This window comes from Solea senegalensis, linkage group LG1 (genome assembly GCF_019176455.1).
Source record: "Solea senegalensis isolate Sse05_10M linkage group LG1, IFAPA_SoseM_1, whole genome shotgun sequence".
Classification (NCBI taxonomy): Eukaryota; Metazoa; Chordata; class Actinopteri; order Pleuronectiformes; family Soleidae; genus Solea; species Solea senegalensis.
This window is the reverse complement of record NC_058021.1, coordinates 41804838-41819757: the sequence shown is the minus strand read 5'-3', so window position 1 is coordinate 41819757 and position 14920 is coordinate 41804838. Positions and strand designations below refer to the sequence as shown.

At 38.3% G+C, this 14920-nt stretch overlaps 1 protein-coding gene across 2 annotated transcripts in view; it reads right to left on the bottom strand.

The window, feature by feature from the left end:
- Positions 1–14920, bottom strand: part of LOC122775789 (collagen alpha-1(XI) chain-like) — a 93198-nt gene that overhangs the window by 74325 nt on the left and 3953 nt on the right. For both annotated transcript variants that reach the window (XM_044035967.1, XM_044035976.1), the window contains exons 2-4: positions 12459–12623; positions 8187–8400; positions 7029–7191 (exon numbers count right to left, since the gene is read on the bottom strand). In XM_044035967.1, the coding sequence (XP_043891902.1) occupies positions 7029–7191; positions 8187–8400; positions 12459–12623 (542 nt within the window). The remainder of the gene's footprint in view (positions 1–7028; positions 7192–8186; positions 8401–12458; positions 12624–14920) is intronic.

Here is a 14920-nt window from a genome sequence, read left to right as displayed (position 1 = left end):
AGATGTTTTTAAGGACTTTTTACGACAGTTTGTCAATGCTTCTCAAATTTCACAAACCTATACTCGTACTGCTCCACTTTCTCTATTATTCTTAGTCTATGTCAGGGTTCTCAAACTCACCAATGGGCCAATGAGTGTCTAGTCTGTCAGGAGAGGAAGTGAAAAAATAGGAAAAAAGTCAATTTCTTTAGGAAACAAGTGCTCAATAGGGGTGAGCAATATGAGCTAAATTCTATTCTACTTAATTAGGGGGCTACGGGCCATGAGTTCAAGACCTCGGCTCTAAGTGAACCTTAATTTAAATAGAACTTGCACTTCTCTGACATTGTTCTGAGTCGCAGCAACCCAAGGACGAAGTACGACTCAACAAGGGGTTTAAGCCAAATTCTTATTCAGGCGGAGCAGCAGACCATTTATCTGAACAGGAAAAACATTGCTTTCCCTTATACATGGCCAATGCATATCCTGTTCACTACACCAGAGCTGAACCCTTTCATGACTAATTGCGGAAAACCCAAACGTTAGCTTTCAAGTAAAAGAGCCAAAAATCTCGTGTTTTAATTTCTTAAACATGAAGATTTACTGCTCGTCTTTGTTTGACATGCATTCTAAATTGAATATTGTTAGCTTGTCAACTGTTTAGCAATCATTCATTCCACAAGCAATCCGCCCTTTAAATAAACACTTGAAACTAATGACAGGTTCAAACAGGGCCAACCGCCCTCATCACTTCCCTTCATGAGATCTGAACACGGATTTATTGTATTTATTAATTTCGCCAATATTACAGACAATAGTACTGTGTACTACTAATAGCATTAGCAACTGCAATTATAATGCAACACTATAGCTAAGTACAGAGTACTCTGGGTTTGTCTTAGTCAGTAATTCTATACACAATATGTCAGCCGAGACAGTTTGTTTGGTCTGTGTGAAATACTGAAAAACAATTGTTTTTATCGCATAATGCAAGTTCATGGTTAGATGTTTGAAATGTTATTGTACAAGAATGACATTGTTGTGTCTGGAAACATTCTTCATACACCTCTCAACAAAGTACAGACAGACTGCTGGTACCTGGATACACAGGTGTACAGGTACAGGTGTATGTTACTCAAAATAATCCAGGAACTTCTCTACAATTGTGTCACTCACACATTCACACACACATGCATAACATAGATCAACAGACGACAAGCACGTATATAAAGAAACGTTTAAAGGTCCAGTGTGTACCGTTAGAAGTAGTTTATTGGCAGAAGTTTGTATAATCCCAGAATAAAAAGTGTTTGTTTCTTATAGCCTTAAAATAAGATTTATTTGTGTACTGTAAGCAAGGGCCTTCATATGTGGAAGCTACCATTTCGTGTTTTGTAATTAGAAGCAGATGCTAACTACACAAACAAAGAAGATTGACATTATTTCTGGTATGTAACCGTACTTCCCCGACACGGAAAGTAAGTATAGGAGTGTCTCACCATTAGATTGAACTAATTGTTACACAAATGAGGCCACTTAAAAAAGGCTGTGCCAGCAGTTTTACAGACCTTACTCCTGTGTGTACATTGTCTTTTTCATCATGCACTTCTGGATTTCCTTTATTCAAATCCTCAGACCCATCTCTGCTTCAATTTGACACATAAAACGTCTAAAGAGCTTTTTCCAAACTCTGGGAGGGCAACACATGTTGAAAGAACAAATACAGATGGAATTTCAAAACTGAACAAGGACAACAATTAACCAAGAAGCAGACAAGAGGAAAAATGTATAATTCTCTCCAGATTTTCCCCAACATTTTATGAAGTGCAGCCTTTGTGGTCAGTGGAGGGATAGAGTTTCTTCTCAAGCAATGGGGGCATACGAATGTCTTGCACCCTTTGAGTATTAAAACATTTTGCTTGCCAGTAGCTAACAAAACTGTTGAACTGTTTGAACCATTTGCATCCAGTTGTGTCTGCTTGCGCCGTCTTTACTTCGCTCTCTTTCTCTCACTGTCTGCTTTTCCTCGCTCTTTTCTTTTCCCTCTCAAAAGATTTAAGAAGCACCTTTAGGTCTATTACTTCCAGAACCCACCATTATTTTAAACACTGTGTATAAAGTTCACATTTTATATTCAAAACTCTGTATCAAGCTGCTTTGTTTCCCGTGCAATTTCATTCATTTTTCCAGCCAAACTCGGATTTTCATGAGGAAAATACAGGAAAAGCAAAATTGCTGCAGCTTCCAATGTTCCGTACAGAGCTCTGTCATTTGTCCATTAGGTATAAAGAGGCGCAGTGATGGAACAATTACAACCAAACTGTATACTTTAAAGAATTCTAAAGACAGACTTAGGACGATGTTTAGTCATCAGTGGTTTGTTTTTTGTGTGTGTGTAAGTAACAATGTATGTATATGTATATGTGTATATTATAATGTCCACATTTACATCTGTACACTCAAACACCCTCATTACATTACATTTACATTATTTCAACTGCTATACGTTTCTTTTTGTTTTATGATGCCTATCTTTTGAAAGATGATACTTCTGCTTGTCTGTCAGTTTTATGAATCACTGCACTTCTGTGTTTGCTAATACGTATTTGATTACAGTTTTTGGAGATCAGTAGAGGGAAGGCTATACTGAATGCTATTACAGTAGTCTGGAGACACTGCGGGAGACATGAGAGCACAAATTCAACGCAACTAATTGTCAATAAAATAATAAAAACTGTGACGAGTATTGGGGGAGCACTGACAGCAGTGTGGGGAGGGGGTTGTTTGTTGATATGCAAAAGAGTAATGAGTCATTATGGAATTGTTCAAACTTGATTTTTCTTCTTTATGAAGTGACAGTGTGGCCACACGGAGGAGGAGGAGTGGCTAGGAGTCCAAAACATGCAGAGATTAATTGGACACTCTTAATTGAACTGAATGTAAGAGTAAATGGTTGTTTGTCTCTGTGTGTTGGCCTGTGATGGACTGGAGACCTGTCCAGGGTGTACAGGTCTCAGCTGGGATTGTGTACAGTGATCCCCCACCCTCATGTGGAGGACAAAGTGGAAGACAATGAATAAAGTGACGGCCCGAATTGCTGGTCTGATATATACAGGCTCACATCCAAATATTAATAAATTACAATAATGTAAGGTTTAGAGCCCATCAGAGCCATGTTAGATCTCTCAGCCAATGACTCTCCTGCTTGAGGGACAACATTTTGGAACGACGTACTCCAGAGACAAACACATATTCAATCAGAGACACATAAACAAACTATACTTACATCTTTCTCCTTCTGTCCTCCACTCACACTCACACTTTTATATACAATACACCTGGAAACCCGTGTGTCGACACATGTCAGCAAGCAAAGAATCCCACTCAATTCCCTTTCATTCTAAGGAAGAGACTTGCATAAAAAAAGATGATGATTTTTTTTTTTTACTTCAAATATCCTGTGGCTTTTATTATAAAGAAGATCAGAGAAAAAAAGAGGGAGGAAAGGCATTTTGAGGTCTGGTCACTGAGCATATCTCTTAAACAGCTGTGCAATCTGAGCCAAGACTTTGTACACACTGATCATTTTTTCCCCTAGACTTCACTCGTGTGCTTCCAGCTTTGACACCTGCTTATGCAATCTACAGCACAAAGCCATTTGGTCACATCTCAAATAAGTTCTGAGAGTGAAAGCTTAACCAAACTCAGTAAATATAATTACAATGTACAGTATGTGAAGCTCTTAGTGATGCTATACACATACTTCATTGACCTGAAAGCTTTCAGATATTGTGTATGTGGGAGGACAGTGTCCTGGTTTAGATTTACAGTAGGTTTTGGTTAAGTTTACAATTAGGGAATTAGGGAATTAGGTAAGCTTTTACTGGGGTCAAGGTAAGTGTAAGAGTTTGGTCTCTGCCAGTAAACATAGCAGAATCTCACATCAACTCCAGAGGTATTTGCAAACATTAGTGTCTGCCTTCTTGATATCTTAATTGAACTTCTTTTTTCAAATATGGCACTTGACTAATAATCACAAAAACGTTTACAGTTATAAACTAAAAGAACACATCAATTTTGACTAGCTTGGCTCTCTACAACTATGAATACGCAACTGCTAACTAGGGATGCAACATTCATGATCGAGTTATCAGATGATATTGGCTTTAAAATGTATTATCAGATATCAACAAACATGCCAAGATCACATGAGTATGTAAACATATTATGTTAATTTCACTACAGAGACCGCTGCAGTTGGGTACAGGGAAAAACGTGTACATGAAATACCTGATACCTTAGGATTCATCTTAAAAACTTCAAAGGACAGATGCCCCAGATTTTCAAAAGGATTTTATCAACATAATAATACCATCAGTGAACCAAAACTTTCCAAAGCCTGTGGGAGACACTGATTACACCTACAACAGCTGTGGAATGGATGCCAAAGCATAAACCCATCAGCAAGCTCTGAAATAAACACACTGATCTAATCTGTCTAGCAACCTTATTTTATTCAATAATTAACCAATACCATTGTAGTCAGAAAAATACTTCTTATTCTGAGCCTGAGATTATTAAACTTGAAGTGGAATAATTGAGATATGGCTGCCTTGCTGGCTGGGTCATAATAGCGTTTCTCTTTTTTTTTGTGATACTCTGATTAAAGCCACATTGCAATGTGCAAGAGGCCTCAACACGTGGAGTGAAAATGAAGTCTTTTTTTTCTTCTCTCAAAGTTTTGAGATGGAAAAAAAGGAAATTACTTCATAATTCGATACCATTTAGTGAAATATATGTTCAAAAACAAAGGCCTCTTTAATTGGCATTAAAAACAGAAAGGCTTAGTAAATGTATGAGACTTGTTTCATCCACTCCACTCAACTCAACTCAACTCAATTACCCTAAATACAGCCTCAGCTTTAAAAACTGTGGTTTTCACTCTTACAGCCTAGTAAATGTAACAGTCATTGGTTGTGCTCAGTGTGCTTTGCCTAAAGCAGGGGTCACCAACCTTTTTGAGACCGAGAGCTACCTGAAGGGTAGAGAATAATATGGAGGGCTACCATATTCATTTTTATTATTTTGTGCAATTTACCATTTAAATGATGAATATTATGCATTCATTAATTCCAGTGCTTACTCCTAATGATTATCACAGTTTGTATAAACAATATCAAGGACTTTTTACTCAGTGATCATATGGATACATGCAAGTGAAGTGAAGTGAAATGTGCCCACGGGCACCTCGTTGGCTGCTCGCGGGCTACCAGGTGCCCGAGGGCACCACGTTGGTGACCACTGGCCTAAAGTGAGTTTCAAATGTACACAAATTTAAAATTCAAATTCGCACCTCAAATCATCAGCATTCACTAAATTAATTGTAATATAATTGTATAATTACTTAATTGGTTTTAAAATGTATAATTAAAACAAGTTCTTAAAAGTGGATATTGTCTGGTTTCTCTGCTCCATATAACAAATAAATCATTGAAACTGAATTATTTTGGTTTGTGGAGAAAAGAAGACAAACTATTACTCGATTAATCAAAAAAAGTTGACCAATTAATCAGTTATGAAAATGACTGTTAGCTGCAGCCCAGCCCTCGTATCAATACTTTCAAATCATGTTATATACATAAAGAAAGCATTAATTGTGGTTTTAAACTACTTTTAAGGTCAAACATCCAAAGCAATTACATCTCAAAGTGGTTCATTCAACATACAGCCTGTGTTAAGTTGCTATTTAAGCAAGTTTTATTCGGTCAAGAGTCAAGAGTCTATATTTAGTCATTATAACCTTTTTAACAAAAAGCAGATCACATTCAGTGGATCAGTGGAGAAATCAGTGCTCCCTGATTTCAAGTGGCTCCTCAGTGGAAAGTTATCTCTAACCTGGAGGCAAACAATTTGCAGGCTGTTCTACTTTGCAAGCATTCCACATGTAGACATCAAAGGAAGGCGATTGTCTTCATGTGCTAGTATTCAGCCCACTTTTTCCACTCTGCTCAAAGCTACCTGTGCTAAACATGGTAGCTTGGCACTTCATTTTATTATTGCCACCTCTGTGTCTGTACACCCAGCTGTGAATTCATACTCTCTACTTAGGAAAACAGTCATCTCACAAATAATAGAAGTATTCATGCACCCTAAATAGCACTCTCTTCATGTTTCATGACAATTAGGACTCAGTCTTGTATTGTCTCAGTCTTGTTAAGTCAACCCAGTGTTGACAACAACCCACTGTGCAAGTAGCCTCACCACAGACATTGCCCATAGCTGTTGCCAATAAGTACACAAAGCCAATATTGTTGTTCTGGCCAATAAAATTCACCATTTGCTATACGCACAAGTTAAAGACACATAAATTGTCAGCCTTAAAGCATGTGGAATTAAAGTATTAGACAATCCAATTATTCACAACTGTGCTTCACAAAGAGTAAATAAGATTCAATCAAAGTGGGGTTCACAATATGCTTTCAATTACAAACAGAATAGAGAAATTGCCTGCATCTTGGTAAGCCTTCTAAACTGCCTGAAAGAAACATAATCACTTCAATCTAGTGGTGAGTGTCTGCAATATGTTTGCAAAAAAAACAGTGTAAATGTCCTGAAGTAGTCTTTTTACCGCACGTATTAGTGTCAGAGCTTATACTGAATTTGCAAATCCTACTCATATTCGGTGGTGACAAGTCCCTCTATGCTAACCGAGGTGAAAATGTTGATACTTCATGTCAAGTGTATTAACAAGGCTAGCATAGGCTGACTAGCTAAAGCTCACCCTATGCTAACCTTGTTGAAATTCTCATTTAGTTTAGGGTGACAAGGCTTAGCTTAGCTTAGCTTACCCTTAGAAAAAGGAAGGAGGAAACAGCATAGCTCTACCATCTACATTTCTAGGGGGGAAAGGGAAATGTACTGTATGTTTTATGAAGCAAAGTGACACTTGTGCCAATGTTCCAGGTAAGTAGTCAAAGTATAGCTGAGATAGTGGTCATTTTCTTAAACATGTTGAGCATCCCAAGTGGGCAAAAATGTGGTTGTCTTACCTCAAAGACCTCATCATCCAGGATTCTGGTGCCAAAGACAGTAATGCCCTCTGTGTTGATAACAGCCTGGTCACCTCGTTTGAGCGGCCTGGTCACCTTCTTCTTACAGTCCACAATGATGGTGACACTCTTCTTTTCCACGCTGATAGCTACACGATGCCATCTGTGCAGCACAAGAGCAACACACTGCATGTGTTAGTCTCAATAGATACATTATCTTTTGATAATATATAAAAATCCAACATCTGAATGGTGAAAAAGGAGAAGCAGGGCACCGATGGCTCTACCCCTTTCACAATTATCTGCCCGATCAAATTAAGGCTAAAAAGCCCAAAGACTATACATTAAACTGTTTTACACAATTCTCTATGTAAGAAGTAAATAAATAACACACAAAGTGTTTGCTTGGGTCATTAATGTAGCTTGCCCGTGTAAATCTGTATAATCATATGATGATATTTAATAAATCCCTGGTTTGTATATAGAGATTATAGATTGTTTTTTTTGAAATTTCAATTGTAATGGTGTAAAACTGTGTATAAACTGGAAGCTGAACTATGCAAATGTAAGAGTGATTTTAATGATTGTAAATTGAGCCTGTTATTTCATCTGCTATCATTTAAGCCAAAGAGCCACATATGGGATAACTTTAAATTGTTTTTGTTAGCATTTGTGCAAATAATTAACGGCAACTTTTAAAAGTTGTTTGTATTTCTATCATTTGGCTGCAGATCCGGAACCAGTGCACCACTCCTTATAATTTTAACGATGCACTTTACAATTTCTTTACAATACTATTACTGTACAATTAGTTCCATATGGTATTAATGACAGAACAAAAGTGATGACAATAAATCCTAAGGGTTGTCTCAGTTTACCAGACTTGAACAGTTAAGTGTGTTCTGGGTGCTTGAGAAAATATGTAAAGCAGACTGGTTTGGTTTAGCATAAAATAAAGGCCATAAATCTTGATAAAGTACTCAAGCTGAGCCTCAAAATATGCTGCTTTGTTTTTGAGCCAATTACCAAAGCTTCACATGGAACTTGATATTTTGAATTCATCACTGGAAATTCCTTGAGTTCCTCTGGCTACACAGTGGGACTCAGAAAGGCAAAGATGCACAAAAAATATCTGCCATCTCTGAACCAGTCACTTACTTTCCATCTGCAAGGTTGATGGAGCGAAAGAAGGGGTACTCCTCGGGGGCAGGTTTGCCATTTTGGTCCTCATACAGGAAGACAGGGGCACGGCCCACCTCCACACCGAGCTGCTGGATGCCTTGCTTGTTGTACACGGACATCAGGAAGGTCTGGAGGCCAGCCTTGGGCTTAATGGTAAACATGATGGAGAAATCTTCTGGGAAAACTCCCCCTGAAGGTTAAACAAACAGCAGGCATCAAACAGTAGTTTGATACGTTGGTAAAAACCCAATAGATTCAGTATGTAGTGTAAACGGTTTGGGTGAGTGCAAATTTTTGTCTGAGGTTTTACAGCGTTGCTCTGCATCTGATTCACACATGGGAACAACTCAGTGTAACCACAGTCTTTCCATTTGCATTGTGTTAAAAAGCTCTTGTGGGAAAACAAGAAAGGAGTGTTCTCTGCATTTCTAAGGATGTTGCAGATAATCGACCACTCTTCTTCATTAAAGAAATATTTTGAGCAAAAACCATTCCTTTTTTCTTCTGAGTTACATCTCACCATGGATATTACTCGAACACATAGACCCACATTGACACCAGCTGATTCTTCCTGGTTCTTGGCTCTGTGCTAAGCCAACTGGCTAATTGATTTTAACTGCCTATCAGAGCATGGATACCCTGCCAGAGTCCATCCGGACCCAACGGGACTTCTGGCAAAATCCAGAAATGATTGTCGAGCAGAGGTCTGGTTAGGCCACATCAACTGACATTGTCGTTTGAATTTCTTTTGGTGAAACATCTTGCCGTTTGCCATAACCATAAATAAAGGCTAACAACCACCATCAGCTGACTGTTTCTGGCTCATACAAAAATACAGAGCACATGTCAGGTTCAGGTCAGGCTCTGGAAAAAAAATACAGGTCACCTGACAGGTTGGGTTTCGTAAATATTATCTCAGGCTCAGTCGGGTTGGGACAGAAAAATGTGACTCAAACCGCACTCTACTAAATATGTAACACATGGCAATGAACCAATAGGTATTATTATTGGTCCGATACTGGTGAAAATGACTACATTAAATATTGGAAAAAGGAACCCAGCCACTGGGTGGCCACATCCACTGTACTCCTAGTGCTGGTCCCAAGCCTGGTTAAATGGGGACGGTTGCTTCAGGAAGGGCATCTGGCATAAAACTTCTAAAATATTGCAAAAAGAAATACCTATATTCCAATAAGATCTTAAAAATATCACTAATAATGTGAGCTGTGTGGACCTACGTATATTGACATAATGTGTTTTAAAAAGACTATCAGACTCATATCAATATCAGAAGATACTCAAGACTGTGTTATTGGTATCAGTATAGGTCTATTCACCTCTGATACAAATCAATCTCCCACTGATGTCATTGCAAGAACAACTGGATTGTAATGACTGAACTGAATAGTGTCAAGTTTACTAGTTCACTAAGATTCTCTCTTCAAATTTAACATCTAGACAACTGAGCCTGAAGCAGTGTTAATTAATAAAGCTGTCAGAGATCTTGACGTACTCTGAAAAGAACCAACAGCAATGATGCCACTAGATTCATTTTACATCTCAAACATCTGAGCACTGGCCTGATTGCACATATCTTCTTTGATTGAGAACATTCACATACAATTCCTAAATCTATTGTGTTTCTTTCATTCCTTGAAAGCAAGTCAAATTTGAGAAGATGAACAAATATTGCACTGGTAAACAGTATCTGTACTGCACAACCTAGTGTTCAACAATCCATCCCAGCTATAAAGAAATGATCTGTAATGGGTTTTTTACAGCAATCAAAATGGCACTGGTTCTTTATATCATATCGTATGTGTTAATGAGTGGCAATGAACAAAGCAAAGAGTGTAAGAAAGTAGGAAACCTAATCAAATCGTTTGTTCAGTTTCTCCAAGTGGACTTCCAAATAAAATAAACATGGCTGTATATCTAACAAACAGCCAGACATCAGTTATTGAATCAGGGAATGTGCATTCAATATGAAACCTCTGCTGGATTTCATGACGTCATCCAACCACGCCATATCCAACGCTGCCAGCAATCAAATTTGAGGACAGACATTTTATTGACAGGGCCACTCCACAAAGCATCAAACGAAACACTCCTCTCATTGATTTGCAGAAATAAATTGTGGTTTTCCCCAAAATATCATGTAACAAAAATCTGGTGTTGCTCTACTTGAGTCATATGTTTATATGAGATTTCATTTGCCATGTGCTGAGCGAAGCTCATGCACTATGTGCTCTACTCAAACACCACTGAACACATACTGTAGCAAACAATTGCTGAATGTCTGGACTGCATTTTTGAAGGCAGGTGCTTATAGCAGAGAGCTTCAATTAAGTTATTCATTACATCATTATTGATGAGAGATGATGAATCTTTAAGATGATTTTAGTTTTCCATCAAATTATACCAGACAGTGAATGAAAAACATCAGTCATACTTTATAGGGTATAAAAAATGGTGTATTTGAGCAGCAATAAAATGTGTAACGCGTGGCATGGCTTTAGGGATGACACTTTGTGGGTGAGTCACCACTTAAAATATCTGTACCATGGATTGCTACAAAGTTTAGACAGACCAAATGGCAACCCACTGTGACATCACCGTTGGTTTGTGAACTGCATATTTGAAACCTCAAGATCTGCAGTTTGGCCATTTCAACCTTGGCTTTTTGAAACCAGATGAGACCATACTTGTTAGCCTGGCTAGCGCCAGACCGCATCTCAATCTCTTTAGTGCATGAATCTGGGGTGTAGTCATCTCCTACTTCCAAGAGGTGTGATCAAAGGATGTAAATCAAAATGCCTCTGTACACAATTGGATATATCTACAACCAATCACAGCAGTGATCAGGGTAATGTATACAGAGTGACAGAAGTGATGGTTAATAATAGTTAGTAATGACTTTTCTCTGGGGGAGCTGCATGGAGCAAGTCACTTAAAATGGCAGCAACAGTCGAATCTAAAGACAGCTGCTCTTCGGTGGCCACCATATTGGACGTATGCAAAAGCTGCTGCCGTCGTTGCCAGACGTGTCTGCAGAGCGAAAGCTAGCAGTTTCGACTGGGTTCACCCAGGCTATAAAATTTGGATGAGTTTGGAGCTGGGGAAGAAATGAGGGCTGGATCTTACAGACAACCGGCCATCTGCCATGCGTGACATTCTCGGTCAATCACACCACATAGCCTTAAGTGTATCCCACTTAATTTTCCATTTTACATGGACATCATGTTGTATTGGAGAAGAAAATAAACTCGCAATTGAGACCATATAGCCTCAGGCAAATGTTTTGTTGTTTTAAATCGAGTAAGAAGTAGGATCCTTTTTTAGACATACAGTGTATTCACAAAATACAGGTTTTAGCACTTTTTTCATTGGCGTCACTTACCAGACCTGAAGACTACACTACAGTCTATGACACAGACATTATGTTTTGTCCTTTTCTTCCTTTGTGTTCTATTCGTGATTATTCTATACTACTCTATTCGTAGTTTGTCAAACAATTTTGAACTAAATACTATGAATCTAATAGTATTCCTGTCAGATGTCTGTGTAGCTTCTCATTCGTAGAGGTCATAGCTCTCCAAAGGTAATTGAATTATTTGCAACTGGTTGTGTAGATTACGTGATTTCAATAACTTGATTTTTTTGAGATATTCCTGAATCCAGAATCACCTGCATCGTATATTTGGCACTAAATAGCCAACGATAACTAGCTAAAATGCAAAGCTGACATTCTTGTCAATGTAAGCATGTTAACATCTCACAGAGCTAATAACATGGTTGTAGTCTCTTAGATAAAGGCAGCGTAGCTCATTTTATAGAAAAATGATGTCAGCGATCCTGTCTTAAATCTACATTAGCGTGGTTTTACAAAAATACACTCATTACTTTGCAAAACAATCTCCTTCCATTTCTGGACCTCTTTATTTGCTCAAATGACATTCAGATGTTGGACACGGGTGTTTATTTGAAGTTCTTTACTTCCAGGAAGTGAGAGCCAATGAAATAAAATGCTAACTATCTTGAGGGAAGTGGTCCTCAAAAAAAGTATTGCACGCATCAATGTTACATTATTTTAGCATGTGTTCATATCTTTGGTATTCTTTGATAAAAACCATGACAGTGTTGGTGAAAAGTGCAGCTTTTCTGTGTTTTCGTGAAATCCAGAGCCAACTGGTTCAGATTCAGAGTAAATGCTGCTAAACTGCGTTGATTCGAGCAGAGAGGAGTTACCGGGGAAGAGCTGCTTGGTTGGAGCACTGATTTGGGCCTGTTTTCCCACTCTGTAAGCGACATCAGGTTTGGATCCTCTCCGCACGGTGCAGAAGCCCGCTGTTTTCCGTACTCCTTCAGGAGAGCTGCGGAAGTCTAGCACCTTCAGTACATCCACTGGATCAGCTGTGGAGGCAAAATAAAGAATTGACTGTAGTGATCAATTATACTCAATCGTAAATAAATACAACACAGATATTTCTACTCATGGTTTTTCATGTTCCTGAAAGAGTAGAACTTACTTCTATGAAGCTCAATTTAAGTGCAGCTATATAATTCAATTCAATCAGAAATCAACTGTTGAAATACATTACCAGTCTGCTAAGGGCAGGAACTAAAGAAAAGAATGAATATACAGAACACAGGAATATAATTTAAGTAACAAAATAAGGATGATGTATGAGATTATGGAGGAAAATGCCTTTTACTGCGATGTTTTATGGATGTACATGTTGTAAAAGTAGTATGCAATTTCACAGTCATTTCAACAGTTAATAGAAAGTCTGATGGGACCTGGCATTTTGATGATAAGTCAACATTTACGCTCATTAATCTCTTTTGGCTGCTCACAGAGGAACCGGCCCCTCCTCACCCCCACTGCTAACCCCAACAACAAAAAATGGTACAGCATCTACGGGATGATAAAAGTCATTGCTGCTGTTCACTGGATTGTTGGAATAAAAGCACAGATAGAGGCAGCTTTACGAGCTCCCTGATATTTCATGATTTGTTCCTGTCAATGGTACTGGAACTGAGGGGTGATACTACTCCACAGACTTGTACTTTTTACCCTCAGCATCCTTCATCAACCTCATCATTGCCTGTTTTCGCTCTTAAACTCAATCTCTCCCATTCCCCTCGAGGCACATCATCAATTATAGTGTGATTACAGGGGAATTTAAGCTGTCTCACAGGGTATGTTCTAAGACCACTGAAAAACCAGGAGCGCTGACGTAAAGTGCGGCGTCATTTTTGATTTAATACACATCTGCCAGTCTAAAGTAAGAGATGGCCTTTAATTCTTTAAGTCATTAGAGTGTTGTGGTAGATAGAAAAGTACATGTACATACAGAACTGACAAAGCTACATGTCTCCTGGAAAGCAGTGAATGTCGTTTCTGGATTATCGGAGGACCATGAAACGTTTTTTTGAGATTGATATTCATCAGAATTATGTAATCTAAGTGAAACAGTCAATTAATCGATTAATTTCTGTCTATAAAATCTTGCTTTGTCCGCAAACCACCAAATTATTCAGTTTTAATTATGTCTTTGTTATATGGAGCAGAAAACCAGTAAATATTCACACATAAGTACTTGTTTAAAATATTAAGAAACAAATTGATTGAAAAATAGTGGATGATTAATTCTGTAATCAATAAATCGATTATATGGTAAATTGCAGCAGTTTTAAAGACCACAGTAGTATCATTGTCGTATTGGCCCAGTGAAAAGTTTGATTTACAAACTTTCCAGAAAGTGTGTCAACTGAAAAGAGAATCTTAAAAGACAACAGAGTTCCAATACTATGAATAACAATGTCACCTAGAAGTTTTAAAAACCACAAACCAAGCACATCCATGTCCAGACATCACACCACTAATTTTGTATTTCCAATGAGTGGAGAGGCAGTATATGGTCAGCTGAAAATCTGATGATAAGGCATTAAAAAATAATTCAGAAAAGAGACTTAATGTCAAATCTGGATTCATGTGTTCATGTGATGGACAAATAAAACCGTGGGAAATGTATTTGAAGGCATCAGACAGGAGCTTTCCTTGACGTCCACACAGCAGGACATCAGGTCATCAGCCGTGAGCCACGACTCACAAACCACATGAACAGGGAGGGAAATGTGGTCAAGAGACAAAGACCAACCAAAACAGCTTGGACTAGCCATGAGAATACTATTTAAATGATAACACTGTAGATGAATAGAGCAGCGCATACTGTTACGAACCATAGTTTCTTTCTCTTAACCTAAACTCATTTCATCATAACCAACATTTAAAAGTTCCATTTTTGGAAGTCATGTTGCACGTGAAGATATGAAGTGCTGATTGTGTGGTTCCTGTTCACTTTTAGTGACCAGAAGGGGTGGAGTGGGGGATGGGATGTGGTGGGTGGAGCGACAAGCCCACATGCGGAACCCATTATGGCCCTGGCACCACTCCCCATACCCCCCCCCTAACTAAACATACATGAGACCAAGGCCCCATCACTGTAGCTACCTCTCCAATGACCAGAAAAATAAGAGCATGAGCAGTTACTTGATTCAAACACATACAGAAGGACTTTTATTTTTATTTTTATTTTCTTATTTTTCTTTGTTAAGTATTGGGGATCTGCCGTTGTCATGATGGAAAGGAGTTTATGCTGAGTACTGGGATCAATCAAGCCAAGCAGAACATCTTCTTTTGATTT